The following is a 17,362-nucleotide window of genomic DNA, read 5'->3' on the forward strand; positions in this document are numbered from 1 at the left end:
TCAGTCTTAAATCCCCTTCAACTCATATGTGTACATTTGCGTGTTTTATTTGTGTTTCCAAAGTTCCTTTTGACAGCTCTGTGAATGTCATTGATTGGAATTGAATTGCTTAAACTTTTAACTGGACACTTTTAAAGAGACACAAACAAGTCTCTTAAAATTGTGTTGATGTGTAAATTTCTTAGATGAGTAAGGAGTAATGACAGGTTAATGTCAAGTACTATGTTTTTTTTCATTTGAGTATTTGTTGTTGCACCAAATTTGTAAAGGAAACTTATGAAGAACTCTTTTTTTTGGTCTCCTCAGCCATGAAACTGTAATTTTGCTGCTAATGCTAACTACCTATTTCACATTTTATTTATGCAACAGTCAACAACTAAGGGTTTAAAGAACAAACCTGGCAAAGAGACCAAATTGATACACGTAAAAGCTTTTATGAAATGACTCAATGTCACGTCATCATATTGTTGTATACATCAGTGATATAATACCCAGGTTTTACATAAAAAGTTATTGTCTTGTTGCATTTTAAGGGAATGGGAAGAAACCAAAACATATGACAAATAGTATGTTTTTGTCATGTTGGAAATGTCCTTTATCACAATGACTGTAACCCATGCATCTATCCCCTCCATTCCTCCTCTTTTGGTTTTGCAGGAGGTGTTTTTCCTGAGGACTTCTCTATCCTGACCACACTGCGCCCCAAGTCCGGCCTCCAGTCCTTCCTGCTGTCCATTTACAACGAGCAGAGAGTCCAGCAGCTGGGTGTGGAAGTGGGACGCTCACCTGTCTTCCTGTATGAGGATCAGACTGGCAAGCCAGCCCCGGAGGACTACCCCCTGTTCCGTACTCTCAACCTTGCTGATGGAAAGTATGTCAAATCTCAAACATTCAATCACACAATCCAATATTCACTCACACACCCTTAGACTCACTGTTGAAGCTGATGCAGAAGAACTGGTGTTGTAGCATGCAGAAAGGGGAGTAAAGACCAAGCTGGTTCAAAGGGAACATACCAAGATTAGCATAAACTGTTGACTAGGGAAGGTATTTGCACATTCAGCACACTTTATTCATTTATTACAGGATTCTCTGGGGTTTAGCTCAACAGAACAGTCACCAAATAATTTAAGATTTAAAACTTAGAATTTAGGATTGTTAATACCATCAAGGCTATGCCAGTTCATAGCACTGGATGCAGTGATTCAGGGTAATCCAGCATATACGGTACCAGTCAAAAGTTTGGACATACTTTCTCATTCACTTGAATGAGAAAGTGTCTCTAAACTTCTGACTGGTACTGTGCATATATTGTAATGCTTGTTCTTGCAGCTGATACAGATCAGCCAAGTAGCTGCAACACAGATGTTCTGAAGACACCTGTAGTGGTCAATCTACGGATATTGCTTTTTAAAAAATGTATAACTGGTGCTTTCATTTGATTATATATTATGTCATACGGTTGATCAATATATTATCATTTATGGGAAACTGGAATGGATTATTCAGTATTTTGATTTGCATTTGAATTCCCAAGAGTATACATGAGTGGGCATTCTAAAGTTGGAGTGATTTCAGTGGCATTTGTAATTTAAACTAGATAAATTACCACATCAACTAAAACAAATTCAAATACTCAAACACTTTCTGATTTCCACCGACTTGTTCTTGATAAAAGAGAGAAAACAACCCAGATCTTCCCATTGTTGCACCACAGGTGCTCATCACTGGATTATCCATCTCATCAGGGGTCTGTGGGCACAGAGACAGGTCAGAGACAGGGAGACACTGGATTATTGGGGCACAGCAGGGACTGCTATGGGCAGCCTGACCTCATCCATGAACTCACTGCCTCTGTTATTTTAGAGAGGGGGGGGGAGGGGAAAGGGGCAGTTCTAAACTTCCCTTTTACCCCCTCGGATTACCTCACCCAACCAGAAACAGTGCTTCTAACCTTTTAGCATAAACCTGATTATCTGCTCCCAGGTTCAGAAATCCCAGAATTCTCACTCAGAGCTTTGGCTTAGCTGACATGAGCCTGTGTGCAGGGTTAAGGGAGGAATAAATAAACAGATAGGCAGCTGCTGGGAAATGCATCATTTTTAATAGTATTTTATGGTGCCCTCCAATGTTATTAGAGTTGTTTTTTTACTTGTTGAATATGTTACATGAGAATAGTTTGTTTTTTGAGCTTTTAAAGGAAGTCATAGCCCGGTCACAATATTTTTGTGACCCAAATGGGCTTTAGATGAGATCTAGTATGTACACATTTATTATGATGGAAGGAAGCTTGGTAAATCTTTTAAAAGTCTCATGTATGCAATAACTTCTTTATGTGAAGGTTGCAACAAAGAGAAAGAGTTAACACTCCTAGCCAGCTTTGTGTTAGTCTTGTAAGGCTGTTTTGTCCACTGTGTAGTTTTGTGACCCGCTGTCTAAGGGGCAATGTTCTCTGTAGAGGATTTTTAACGCTTCTTGGTCTGGATGCATTCCAGCTCCAGGCCTTGTCTAAATCTTTAGCGACTACAGCTCAGGCTGTGTACAGTATGCAGTTATTCATTGTTACTAAGAAGCGTACGCCAAGCTTGAAAAGCGAGGCACAATGATGATATTGATGAGGCGAAAAAGAGCATTATCCTTTTATTTAAAGGGAAGGGGAGGTGAATGGGAGGATTTTTAGTGAGCTGCACATTCTATACAGTTGGTCTAATCTTATTTAAGCTCTTTAAACATGCTTTTTAAAAGATCACATTTATATTTGCTTTTTCAAATACAATGTCACTCCTCTTCTTCTGATCATAATGCACTCCAAAAGTTTGAAAAATTGTTTAAATCTATTGAAATCAACATTTGCATTCCTGCCATATAAGGTGACAAGTAATCCGTCCTGCTGTGCTGCTAAGCCTTGAGAGTGTTGCACGTTTTTTTTTCCTCTAAGCTCCATTCCCCATCCTGGAATGTGTCTGTATGATCGAGCTGTGTTCAAAGGAATTGAACATTTCTCTTCCTCTGATAACAAGATTTATGAAAGAGATTAATTAGTAAATGATCAGATATACTGTATATCTGTACCTGTGATAAACGCTTCTTATATTTCCATCTGGAGCTACAGTGTTGCCAGGTCTCATCTTCCACCTCAGAACAATGTTTTGACTATGTGTCTCCTGCTCTGGCAAGGCAGGCCTTCCTGGATCCTGACACACACTTTCCACAATGTTCACCATGTCTGTCATGCCGAGTAACCCAGAAGGAGGATTAAGTTTGGAGTTTAATGAGTGTAATCCCGTGTTAAACAGGGCCAAAGTGTGGGGGCAAGAATGTGGTCCACTGCTGCCTGGTATGCAATAGCCCTTAAGTGCAGTGGCAAATGGTCCAGAGGAGAAGGAGGTGTCAGACTCACGTGTGACCCCGGTTAACCCTTTGCATCTATGGGTGTTGTCGATCATAACATATGATACATAACTCTGTTGTTCATGTTTCTTGGAGCATTTGCTTTCATAATGAACTACATTGTACAACAGAGCATTCTGGGTTTCTGTCTCTCTTTTAGGTGCGTTGTGATGTATTTAAAGAGGATTATATCTTTAGGGTCCTAATTTTTGCATGGCGTTTATATTATATTATGCTCTGATTTCAGTAACTATCATAGACTCACGATAGGCAGTAAGAATGCCTTAAAATAACCTATATGCACCACAGTAACTAAAATCTTTCAGTTACAATCGGTGACTCTTGTACTGAATAGTCTTGGCCTCTTTTATTACCAATCTCCTCTCTATCTTCCTTTGACCAGGTGGCACCGTGTGGCCATCAGTGTGGAGAAGAAGACGGTCACCATCATTGTAGACTGTAAGAAGAAGATCACCAAGCCTCTCCTCAGGAGTGACCAAGCCTCCATCAGCACCAACGGCGTTACTGTGTTCGGCACCAGAATTCAGGATGAGGAGGTTTTCCAGGTAAAGTTTTCAGCACGATGGATTGTGTTGACATGTCCATTGTGATTGAGTTACTTGTGCCAGAAGGGATGAGTTGCAAAAGAAAGTTGTCCTACAAACTAGAGGTTTAGTTTGTTTTGGATTTTGCAGCTCATTTGTTTACATTAGAGCTTTTTTTTTGTTTTCTTCCACAATTCATTCCAAATAATTGTATTTATAGTGTGTCTGGATTTCCTTCTCTATCAAAATGTTACTTGAACTACTTTGCCAAACAGGGTTTTAGCTAAAGTCCCATCATGGCAGCACTATCCCTCTTTGATGCTGCCAAAAAGGAATGTGGAGATGATAGAAACCAGGACTAATCTGGAGGTCATCAATTCTTTTGATTTTACAAGGAACTCCACAAAGATATCATACATATCCAAAGCCTTTTATCTGGTGCTATGGTGTAGCTTGATGCAGGAAGAGTCACAGGAGAAGTTTTCTATGTAGAGGTCAAACAGGCATGTCGAACAGTATATTTCTTGCTTTGACAACATTCTGTAATCACTCCTAAGGAATAAAGCCAAAAATCACCAAGTCCTAGCCATCAATGATGGTAAATATATGGTAATATAATGATTTCTAGGCCAACTGAAGTCAATACTCATTCTAAGCTGGTGGCTGCATGTTGTCATATTTTGTGAGATTGGCACCCAAGCTATGTCTTGTGGTTGGCCTTGCCACCTTTTATACATCATTATTGCTTGTTTGTTTCAGTTTTTCTGCAAGGCACACCTGGGCTTTTGGTGAACTAACATAGGCTTCTCTTTACCTTGTAATTAAAGACACCAAGTGCCACAGAAGCCCCCTTTCCTGATAAACCCCTAACTCACTGTTGCAGCTTCACATGTTAGGGGTTTACCAAAAAGTAGCACCTTTTTTCTTTTGGATTTACTTGTAATCTGATGGTTTACGTTGGCTTGAAGTGATGAATGACTTGGTTAGATAGATGGCAGCCATGATATTAGCTTTCATTTGAATTTCAGGTTGTTTTGATTGAGATATGATACACACACTGAACTGAACTTCTTGCACAGTGAGAGGTTTTCTGTCTCTTAAACTCCTATTTTGGTATAAAAAGATGCCATGTAACTATCAAATTATGAATGCAATAGCAGTTACTTTGCATTTATCCTTATTATGTGTGGAAAAGTGTATTCAATTACCAAACATTCAATTTTGGTAAAAAAAAAAAGAAGATTAGAATATTGTCATGTTACATGTAAATTGGCCATAGAGAAGAAAGACTTGTGCTTTTATAGTGGGTGAATTGGAAGGTTTGAGGTGCCAAGGATGTGTCTAGCTGAATACAAAAATATAATTCCTCCAGTGTCCATAAGCCTACCACCTATTTTTCAAAGGGCAAATATCACTTGGCAATGATTGTGTTTTAGCTTTTTACAGTAATATTCACTATTACTGTATGCATAGTTCATGTCCTGCTGGGAAAGTCCAACATCTGGGAATTTAAATGTGTGAATTCAGAAAATGTGTGAAATTTCTTGCTTCTTAATTGGCTACCTGTGTCTGTTCGACATACCCCATGTCTGTTAGGTCTTTCCTGGGAAAAAATGTTCTGTTGTAGAGTAAGTGATACATTTTGTGCCACCTACAAAAAATGATATTGGACAAACTGTTTGCAATATAAGCAACACTTTTGGCCAAACTGTCGCTCATTATCAAATTATGGAGACTAAATTATAATGGGTATTTTTCTGGGATTCAGGGTTTGTTACTACCCCCTCACTCAGTGATGTGATCGCTTTGCTTTGAGACAGTTCATCCAGAGGTGGATACTGGCATGGGTTCAGGCGGATGTTAATAATGACAGACAATGGCTGAATTGTCATGACACTCTTGGTCTTCTCTGGGGGGAAGTAAACGTCACTGAAAGGCTGTATGGGGGCTGTGTTTACTTGTGAGAGAGGGCTGGTTTGTTTATGGGCAGCAGGAATGACTAGTCATTATTCTGATGCCATGTTTGAATGATTGATGTTGGTGCTCTTGTTTTAAAGCCATTTTTTCTGGCATTCCTTGCCATCGCCACAGGAACACAGGGCTGTGCATATTTGAGACCATGTTGTGTCTGTGTGCACAAGGATTTTTTTACTTTCCATGTTTCTCATTACAGTATATCACATTTCAGATATTTGTACTGCATGGTGTGCTGACCTAGTGCTACACTGAGGTCATTTGCATTATAGCATGCAGGTGTTATAACTAGAGCTATGATTTCATGCAATGGGAGCAGTAGGATTTAATACAAAGAATTGAAAAGATGTTATCATACTATACATATAAGTTTTTACAGTTTGATGATACATGGTATGATGTTAAGATATTTATCAAGTTAATAAAGATTATTTTAGCCTCTGTCAGTGGTGAACTGACAGAAGATGGCACCTCTTACTGTTTTTGTTAATCATTTTACTGTCCTCCATTAGTAATAAATCAGTTATACAGTCTCTGATATCTGATTGCAGACTGGTGGAGATTACTATATCATATACTCAACAAAGAAGATCCAGCGACTATTTTTTTCAGCTTTTTATAAGTTTGATTAGTTATTTTTATTAGTTTTATAAGCAGGTCTACGTTCATATCTCCTGACAGGTTTGATTAGATTTATGAGAAGGCACCGAAGCCAGCATTTGAATGAAACAGTGTGTCCAGTCAGAGGTTGGCCAGTGGAAGAAGGGCTGAAAATAGGAGCCATAAGTCAACAGGGTCTTCTCTGTGTGGTTTTTGGAACAGGTCTCCTGTCTGTTCTCTGTCCCTGCTCTCCTCAGAGATCCTCAGGGCCCGTTGCATGCTGGGATATAAAGGGGAAGGAAATACCTCAGTCTTGTGCATTCAAGCCAGTGGTTATGATAAAAAAATCAGTTTTATTGCAGCTTCTTGTCATTTTCGTTTGTCAAAATGATTTGTTTTGATGTGGAAGCATAAGAAAGTGCAATGGGGTTACTTGATGTAAGACAAGTAACAATAACTTGATCTACAATGTAACATATGTATAAGAAAATCTGAGAAAAGTAAGAAACACATGGCACTAGCTTGACTGTTTTAGCAGTGACTATTTCTCTATTTCCTCCAAAGTTAAGTTTTTATTTCCCTTTTAAACCAGTGTTGTAGGAGAGGTTTTGATTTCTGAGAGTATATTTAATAATAAATTCAATAATAATAAAACATTACAACCATTTTCTCCCTTATTCAAACTCTGACATTCGTTTTCACAAGCTGACCTGCATTTTTCATAAAAGTCTATTCATGCCATACCTGCCCCAGGTTGGAGGCGACCACCGTCGCAAAGGGATCTGGTTTAGATGAATGGGAGTCTTTCATTGCCCGTCAGGCCTTCCTCATTTCCTCATCTCCTCCCCTCCCTGAATATTCTCCCCTTCTCACCACCTCCTCCTCCCTTTCCACCCTCCCCACCTTGAGGCCTCCCTACCGTGCCAAAGCCATGAGACCATCTATTCATGCCTGGCTGACATTACCTGTCTGAATCGAGTACACTCCTATACATACCTGCCTATTCCCCCTATTTCTGGGTAGCAAACACTCATCAGTGCTCAGTGTGTCTCAGCTGAGGTTTTCCATGTCATGGTGCCCACATTACAAGATGCATCTTGTCTAAAAATAAGATAATGGTTTGAGGTTGATATTGTTTAACAAGTCTACCAGCCTGGATAGCAAATAGCAAAAGAAACATCTATAAAATGGCTTTTAGTGTGCTTATTACAAATGCAATATGATAAGAAGTTTCCAAATTTGTTTTTTTTAACTGCCAACAGATATAACTTGCAAATAACACATAACAATCCACTTATATTATAGTTCCTTTTTACATGCACATAGGGAAATATGTATCAATTATTCTGTAACTTTTATTTAAATGAGCTGACTTTTACTACAAACATTTTTATAATGCAATATATTTTTCACTTCCACTTGTAAAAATCTTGGATCTGTCACTCCATTTTAGTACTTGCCAGCACTGATGGCTGTATTCAGAGCAGTGGCCTACTGTACTGTAAAAATTCAAAGCTAGCAAAGTTTTCCCTGTCTCAGTCTCTTAATGTCATGTTTTGGAGGCTTGACAGTCCAACTGTCTGGTAGCTCCTTTTGCTTTTTCTTGGTGACTTAGTTCTCCTCTCTTCAGGGCAACTGCACTGTACAGACTTTGAAGGGGGTTGGCTAATTGTTGTATGGGGACGTCTAATTACAGCTGGCTATGGTTGGACTAAATGTTGCCCTAGGCAGAGGTATGTCAAAGGACTCATGGTGACGACTGCTTGTGTTTTGATTTGGCCAGTGATGCCCTGCACTCGCTCTGTAATTACAACATGCAATTGGATTTTAGTAGAGAAAAGACAAAGGCACCACTGTATACTGATCATTCAACACATGGATGTCGTCTTCATGCAGCTCGTCTGTGGAAATCAAACACTTTTACTGTGCACTGCTTTAACCTTTGGCCCCACCTTGTGTATTTATATCCCATGGTGCCTTGTAGTCAGGATGAGGTCAAGGTGGATAGTGGTTTTAGAGTAAGATCTGGTATGCTGTCATGAGCTGTACACTGTCCAAAAACACCATTATTTCCCTTGCTTTTTCTGTTTCCCTGTTTGCACTGCATCACACATCAGTTCAAGGTAAATGTTATCTGATCCTAAACATGCCAAACTGGAAGTTATTGCTTAAAAATGACTCAATGACTCCATAAGTAATGATTTACACACTGCAAGTTAAAATATGAAGTTTTAAAAACAGTAGCCCAGTTACCTAGTTTTTGCAGGTCATGTCAAGTAGAATTCCAATGTCTGAGAATCCTTAATCCTTAATTTAACACAGAGCGTAAGAATTCAGGCCACACATGTCAAATTAAATAGCGATGAGTTAACACTATTAGATCTGAACAGACACCGCAGACTCAAAGTAGGTCTTTGTGTGGACAAAATTATTTCAAAAATCACACAGTTTAGTATCATACCATGACTGTACATAGACTATACAGTTTATCCTTAAGGTATATAATCCTGTAGTTATTTTCACTTTATTACCATATATCTTTCATGGATAATATTAACTGTCATGTACTCTCATGTTCTTCAGAAAGAATGCATAACAAAACAGTGTATATACATAGCAGGTCTAAAGCTGTAAATGGATTTCTACAGGGATTCACAAGTCTCAGCTGTTGATCTTGACCCCACTTCTCTCTTTCAGCCTCTCTTTTCCTCATTGACCTCTGACACCGCAGTCATTAACACGCAGCCTCATGGGCCTGTTTCTGTGCAGTACTGTGCTATGCTGTAGCCAGGAGGGGCATATTTTGGAGCTCTGGCTTTGCTCCAAGTTGCCAGAGGCTTTTATCTCAGCAGTCCACAATGGAAGACAGGCCCACAACCTCAGTATAACTCTCCCCAGGTGTTTCCCAGCACAAAACATCTTTTACCATCCCAGCTGCTCTCTCTAAATCCTGGCCTGACTGTCTCTGGATCCCTCTTGGTGTTCCCTCCCTGACATCAGTTTCTCACTTGTCTTGTCTTGGGTTTGTGAATTGGTTCTTCTTTGTCAGATGACTCAGCTGCAATCTTATTTTCTGCTGGAAAGACAATCTAATGCTGCAAATACTACAATTTACCTTGACAAGTAGATATGCTGTAGATGATTGATATAGGTGTTCTTCAATGTCAGCACTCCAAAATTAAAAGACTTTTATCTTTTAAACCCATGTACATGTTGGGAGTATATCCGTCATGTTGCTCATGCCCTCCCATGAAACAGTCAAAAAGTTTTCTAGTTGTGCTGATCTGGTCTGATGGTTGAACACCATGTCTCCACAGCCTATTTGTGTGCAGACGAGTGGCTCTCAGACATGGACTAATTAGAGCTGACTCTAGGCAGGGTTCAAGCATTCACTGTTGGTCTTAGGGTGACACATGAGGTAATACATGTCAACTTGACTCAGGGCAAGGCTTGATCTCTCTTTCTCCGTCAAACCTCCCCAAAGACACATACACACACACACCTCAATTGAGACCTTTTCAGACTTGCCACCTAGTTTTAGTATTGTCCCATGGCCACTTGGAAGGTACATTTTGTCTTTCATAGTCGATATGGTAAATGCTTTGAACAATTAACATAACGGTTAAGAGGTATCATATCTTTCAGGAATGGTGCATAATTGTCCTTATGACAATATGGACGCTATGTTTTTTCCATAGCGTGATATGTTATTTTTGTTTTATTCACCAAAACTTAAAGGAATAATTCAAATATTTTGTTTTGGGAAATATGCTTATCAGTATTCTTGCTGAGCAAAAAGCTATAAGTATATTACCCAAAATCAAACTATTCCTTTAAAGAGAAAACTTACCTTCTAGCAATAGCTGCATGTAGCTTTAATTGCTAAAATGCATTTATCATCATGTTTCAACTGAACAGTTATCACCTGTAGCATAGTAGACGTGAGGGTTTCAGACAGTAGAAGTCCTGGTCACACTGCAATAATAACTCATCATAATAACAGCAATATGATCACGTGGTATGAGGAGAGGTGTTGTGACTAGCCCACAAAACTAGAAAACATTCATATAAGATCAGATAAACTGGATGGAATGGGCCATTTGTTGTAATGGCTGACAAAGAAAGGCAGAGTGGGGTGTTTGTTGCATTGTTTTATGTTTGGGGTGCAAATGCACTGTGGATAAGTGTCTTACTTGTAATAGACTAACAATATAAGCTTTTATTATTATTAAAAATGCTTTCAACCAGTCAGATAAATCAAGTCCTCTTTAAAGTAGCATTCCAGACACTCAGAGGCATACAGGGAGGAATCTCTAAAACTGTGAAACGAGATGTTGATGGATGGTTACACAGAGAAAGTTTCAAGAAGCTCTCCTTGTTTTCCCATGGGACAAGCCTTAGCACATAGATGTTAATACTAAGGTACATGTTAAGGATCCATACATCTAGTTTTTACACAGGGAGGATACACACACACACACACACACTCATTCTCCCGACAAGTTGCAGCTTGCTTCATTTCTCTTGTGTTTCACTGCCAGTCGTCTATTCTGCTCTTCAACACACACACAAATGCATCAGGATTTTACCTCTGGGCTCAGGCATCTCTCTGTGAGCTAACACAAGACATACCCCTCCATCCACCTCCCAAGAACTCGTCAGCTGTCTTTGCAATGTGTATGAGGGCTCAAAAAGCCTCCAGGAACTCAGTACAAGCAATTACTGACTCCAGAGTAAAACCCAGATTCTTTCGCCAATGTGTTCTCTCCCTTGCAGTGAGCTGTGTTCTTTGGCTGTAGGACTGATAACAAGGCGAGACAGTGTTGGAATGGTGTCAAGCATTGTGGTGTCCCGTCCCAACCATAGAGAACATTGTGGTTTGGTTTGTGGGACTTTACTTGACCATGTCTGAGATTTTAAAGGTTTTCCTTTTGTCTCTTTCCTGTGTGTTATTTTGAAGGTTTTCAGACAAAGCCATTGTGTATTGTTGGTTTTTTTCAATATTTTCTTTCAGCTTTCCCAAGGGACATTTTTAGAGATGGTTTAATTTTAGCACACTCCCCTTTGACAGTCATTGCACCAGACATGTGACCAACCATGTGGTCATGTGGGCTAAATATTCAAATTAAAACCTGTTGACAATTGGGTTTGATCGGGTTTGTTTCAGAGCTTGACTGACAGTAACAATGTTGTTATATGAGTATAAGAGTTGAAGAGTTGAAACAAAGACATGTACTGTGGCCAGATATTTCACTGTTGAACTAAAATTGAAACACAAATACTGCAACAATAAATAAAACAGTAAAGGACTGAAAATAAATTAGAATTCGAATAATGACTGTAAATAAAAACACAAAAAATTAATTACACTTGAATTAAGAAAATTAAGGATTGAATATGCACAAAAAAGCACCCTATTGATCATTCATATGTTTTATACAAGCAGGTTTTCTGGCTGTTGCTGTTGCCAGGTGTTGCTTGTGTCTTGCAGATATATGTTTATTTGATTTCCTGAGGTAAACCCCAGCACTGATAATAATAATTTCCCTGCTGTCTGAACTCAGTTTCCTCCCTGCACCATGTGAGTGTGGACTCTGTGGGGTGTGTGTCGAGCTGTTTAATCATACAAGGGGGGAATTTACTCCGCCAGACTCCATAAGTGTATGGGACCTGAGAGATCTCATCTATAATTTAAGATTTACATTTATGCCAGCCTCACACATACTGTGTGAGTGTATGAGACATGAGACATGAGACATGAGATGAGACATGAGGCCTCTTGTCAGTTTGTCTGTGCCGCCTTGTCTTGTCTGTCACTTGTGATCTGGTTTTATTTAAACTTTAGCAACGCACAGAGTTGTTAGTAGTGGTAATATGCATGTAAATCATTCAAATTCAAAATATTGATCTCTAATGTTAACTGTATATTTGGCATGGAAGATTGCATGTGGGCAAAATCTGCTCCTGCATGAAGTAAGTGAACTGACTCGAGTTTCTTTTTCTTTTTTTCTGCAGGGTGACATCCAGCAACTCCTGATTGTAGCCGATCCCAAAGCAGCGTATGACTACTGTGAACACTACAGCCCAGACTGTGACACTCCCCACAGTGACTCCCTGCAGGCCCAGCAACCAGAGGACGAGGTCAGCCAACCAGGGAGGGTGGGGGAGATTCCACAAAGTACTATTCAAGGGTCCTGATTAATTGTGATTTTCTTAGAGGAAGAATGTAAAAAGCCTCATTTCAACTTGTGCATTGCATATTGCTCATATCCATAGCCTCTTGATATCTTTAACAGGCATAGTTGTCAGGTTGTATTCGCACATTATAAGTCTGTGCATTCACATTGATTTAGTCTTGATTTGGAGGCATTGAGACATTTTGCAACTTTAGTGACCTAATTTTTTACTTGTTCCAAAGGGGTTTAGTGTACAAAAGTGACTTGGCTGTAGTATTTTGATAAGTAATTAATTAGATGTTGGGAAATTCCCTCCAGGAGTGCTTTAATAAGTGCTTTTGTGTCTGTGTCCACTTTGGCGAGGACTTTGGGTTGTTCAGTTAATGCGTTTCAAAGATCCACTTCTGTGTGAGACTAAGCTGCAGTTTTAAAGGTGCATGATCCTGTGGTACACTTGTACAAGTTTAAACAGCTCTCTAGAGAGTAATTCACACTGTAGATGTTCACAGTCACTTCAAAGAAAAAAGTTGCTAAATATGTGACGAAAGCTACCATAAATATTTTGTATTGCTATTACACTGCTATTAGTATGAGCTGCACAAACAGCAGTATTTCTGTATTTTCACATATTTGGAGCTGTATATTGCACCATTGTGGTGTTCCCTTAAAGGGTAAATACACACTAAATCAGTAGTCTGACCACACCTCAGTCAGTGATGTCATAGCACATGTCCTCCATCAGCTGTTCAAGGTAAAATGCCTGCTTGTGATGTCTCTGATTGGAGGTGTGGCCACATGTGCACTCATGTACTTGCTTGAATTTAGAGAAATAGAGAGCAGTGCAGCAGCTGTTGTCTGACTTGTGAAATTCAGTGTGTACAGATTTTTGTATTTCAAGTATCAACATGATACCAGGTTAATTTACTGATGATGGCATCAGTGCTCAGGATTTCAGCTCTGCTTGACATACAGTGTAAGGTGTTAGGTGTTTTTAAGTTCTACTGAAAGCAGCTGATAGGGCTATCTATTCTGTCTCTCTAATCTTTTCCTCTTTCCCTCAGTTGTCTTCTTCAAACTTACGGATGCAATGTAAAAGTCTATTAACCTGTTTACTGATAATTCTTATTCCTGTGAGTAAAATGAGTTGAAAACAAGACCAAGCAGCAGTCAGGGACACAGTGGAATAGGTTTATTTCCTTGTTAGCCTGTAGATTTATTAGCCATTTTAACTACTCACATATTTAACACTTATGCAACACTTATGCACTCGACTAAGTGCAACAAGTTAACCCTTCTTTTATGTTTGCCCATAAATCATTAAGATGATTATGATGGGCAGGGTGAAACAATCATGGACACTGACCACCTGTGAAATTGTTCCTCCCTAAAATTACAATGTGAGGCCTGAATTTAAGTCAGTGGCAGCTTAACTGAGATCCAACCATGTTTGATTTATTGGTTATTGGAAATATAAGTACATGCTGCCAAATAACATAATCCATAATTTTTGATCAGTTAAGCAAGGAAACATGTTAAGATTTGTCTACCAAGTGGCAGCGTGAAGTGATAAACTTTTATGACCAGATGTCAGGGTTTTCCCCTGCATTTCATCTGACTAATATTACATTGTATAGTTAGGTTTTTTCTTCCTCGATAAGGAACTGCTAGAGAACTGAGAGAGGGTGCTTTTTCTTTAAATCAGACCCCTTTAATCTAGCTAACCTTAGAAGTCCTGAAGTATATAATTTACATGTTTGCAATGAGAAAGTTCCATTACGATGTGAAATGCAGCTGGCATTTTTATCTCTTAAGTTTCCCTGTTGTGTTCCTTTGTTTTATGAGCTTTTAAACTTCCCATCTGTTTATATGTTTGTAGGCTAAGACCAACATGGTCACTTTCAACATCTGTTTACTCATGTGTTCACCATACTAAGACCATTATCTAATTTAGTAACACGTGTTTCTTATTATTTAAAGGTAATGAAGAATGTTTTCATTAATGTTTCCTTAATCCTAATATATTATTATATTATGATATATGATGATGTGTGTATAATTATAATAATGTACTGATATTATTCAATCTCTAACCATTTTTCAGTGCTGTGGCATATACTTATGACAGTTGAATGTACTGGAACAGCGTTCTAGTACATGGAATACAGAGTGAAATCTTTTTTTAGTCGTATCGTTACCGCAATTCTTCATTCAAGTATTGTTTGCCATACATAATGATATAAAATTACATGGCTTTAACCATCTGAACATGTGGCATGCTCATGATGATATGTTATATATGTATCATCCTCTTGCTGAAAAAGCACTCTGCATCCTCAATGCTAATGCTAACACCAAGACCTCTCTCCATCCCCCTCTCTCTCTTTCTTCTGTCTCTCTCAACCTCTCTAGTACACTACTGATGATTTAGATTACACTCAGTTCTATGATTACTCTGAGGGAGCCACAGACATCGTTCCAACTGATGAGTATTCTGAACCACAGGTAAATGAAAAAAGGAAAAGAAAAGAAAAAAATATGTGTTTCCTGTAATGTCATCCATCTCTCAGTTTGTCTTGTGTGTCTGTGTGTCTCAATGTTATGTTTATGTGCACATTAATACTCCAGTTACTGTGAGTAATCAGCTCCATGATAATATTTTGATTAGATGTGCATACGGTATGTATCAGTTGACTTGGCCTGTTAAATTTGGCAATAATCTAGGTTCTGACCTGGTTATGCCAACTCTGATTATGACCTTACAGTGAGAGGGGTGAGGCAGACTATTGAGTGTGCATGTAAACATACTCAGTGTGTCAGTCCTCCTTGTGTCTGTTTTATGAGGCTGCTGCCTTCTCTTACTGGTTGAGTGCTATCTGCTTTGACTGTTTCTTTGCATTCCAGCATGTCTTTAAAACTATTGTATGCATTATTGTCCATTTTGGAAGCCGCAGCAAAAGCAATCCAACCATTGTGGCTATTTTATTGTACTGCAATAGCGAAAAGAGTTGCTGAAAGGCAAATCCCTTATGTTTTGTTTGTGCATCTGTCCCAGAGTCATGCATACAGTATATATGTCCCAAAAAATCTCCTGTGTGTCACATGAAAGGCCCAGTTCTCGATTGTTGTACAGTACCCTTTCCACTCAACTGTCCCACAATCTGAAAGTAGAGTCAGTATGTTCTGAATTCCAATTGTAGTCCTTGTAGTTGTTGTACTGTACATGGTCAACATTTAAAGGGGCACCATGCACATCAACTACATGGGCTGCTACTTGAAAGTGGAGCACATGGGCTCTGACAGTTGAAGTAGAAAAGACTCTGTACATCAGTCGCGGATTGTGCCTTTAAATCATTTCCACTTTTGAATGTTCCATGTTTGTCTTGGTGTTCTTTGTCGCCGCCACCTCTTCCAGAGAAAGAAACGTAGTGTCTCCATGAAAAAGAAGAGGACCAGAAAGTCCCTCAGTAAAACTAAGGCCAAGCCCTTAAAGTTCTTGGCTGCCAAAAAATCACCAGCTAAAAAGTTTGCCACTAAGAAGAAGCGACAGATGCCTGGCTACCAGGCGACAGCGCCGGCACGACCCGGAGGCAATTTTAGGGTAAACGTTCATGTAAAGAAAAGACCAAATCCCATCAAGATCTTCCTTCCCCGAATTTTGAAGGGAAAATCTATGATGGTAGACTGAGAGCTCCCTAACCTCTTCCGTGTAGAAGTAGCAGAGTCTGTAGCCAGCTTGAGAGGACCCCTAGCAAACAACCTGTGGTTTGAGCGCCTCTGTGTTAACCCTCGCTTTATTCTTCTTTCCTTTTTTCAACATGACTCAGCTAAACAATGTAGAAGGAGATTACAATACAGACATTGACTACGGAACTGTAGATGGTACTCAAACTCAGTCCCCCTTTGCCACGAGTGGACCCATGGAGGTAATTTTCATCTTCATTCTCATCTACTTTTAAGAAACAGTGTTAAGGTGTTTTCGGAAATGTTATCCAGGACGATTTTGCCCAAGGAAATACCTGGTATGAAATGACAAAGACACAACCATTCAAAGGCATGGATGTGTCTGTTGAATTAATAAGATTTTGTTGTGTGGTAGAACTGATGGACAGGGAATTTTTAAAATTGTTTAAAAGCTACCACCCACTTGTTCCACTGCAAACACCAAGCAGATTCTTGGGATGCATTGCATCTTTAGAAAATAATGCAGTGGATGTCAATGTCATGTCAATGTCATGTCAATCAATTTTGGCTAAGGCTGCAGAAAAAAATCTGTGTTTGGCACATCACTGTTCGATTGTTCAGCTGAACCAATTATGAGTTTAAGTTATGCGATACTATGGGCTCTCTGAGATGATTCTATCAGAAACTGCCATACTTTCTGTATGTTAAAGGGGACCTATTATGCTTTTCCTTATATTCAGTCAATGTCGGATGTTCATATTAAATGTGGCCAAAGTGTCAAAATAATGAGGTAAATGTATGTAGAAGTAATCCCTGTGAGCAAAAAGCACGTGCCTCAGACTACTCTGAATGCTCAGTTTCCAACTGATTTTTCTACGTTCAGCCCGAGCCGATGTCAGCTCGTGATGGATTTCTTTATATGGTCATCTACCTCTCACATGGCATGCGAGTTCACTGCTCCGCTTCACTAATATAGGGCATTTTTCCATTGTTTTG

General features: G+C 39.2%; 1 protein-coding gene across 12 annotated transcripts in view; it reads left to right on the forward strand.

Annotated features, from left to right (window-relative positions):
- Window positions 1-17,362, forward strand: part of col11a1a (collagen, type XI, alpha 1a) — a 119,822-nt gene that overhangs the window by 33,606 nt on the left and 68,854 nt on the right. For 11 of the 12 annotated variants that reach the window (XM_042398817.1, XM_042398816.1, XM_042398819.1 and 8 more), the window contains 5 exons: window positions 658-871; window positions 3,794-3,956; window positions 12,525-12,650; window positions 15,095-15,187; window positions 16,510-16,608. In XM_042398817.1, the coding sequence (XP_042254751.1) occupies window positions 658-871; window positions 3,794-3,956; window positions 12,525-12,650; window positions 15,095-15,187; window positions 16,510-16,608 (695 nt within the window). The remainder of the gene's footprint in view (window positions 1-657; window positions 872-3,793; window positions 3,957-12,524; window positions 12,651-15,094; window positions 15,188-16,509; window positions 16,609-17,362) is intronic. The other variant, XM_042398822.1, reaches the window with a different exon arrangement.

Source organism: Thunnus maccoyii, chromosome 21 (genome assembly GCF_910596095.1).
Source record: "Thunnus maccoyii chromosome 21, fThuMac1.1, whole genome shotgun sequence".
Taxonomy (NCBI): domain Eukaryota; kingdom Metazoa; phylum Chordata; class Actinopteri; order Scombriformes; family Scombridae; genus Thunnus; species Thunnus maccoyii.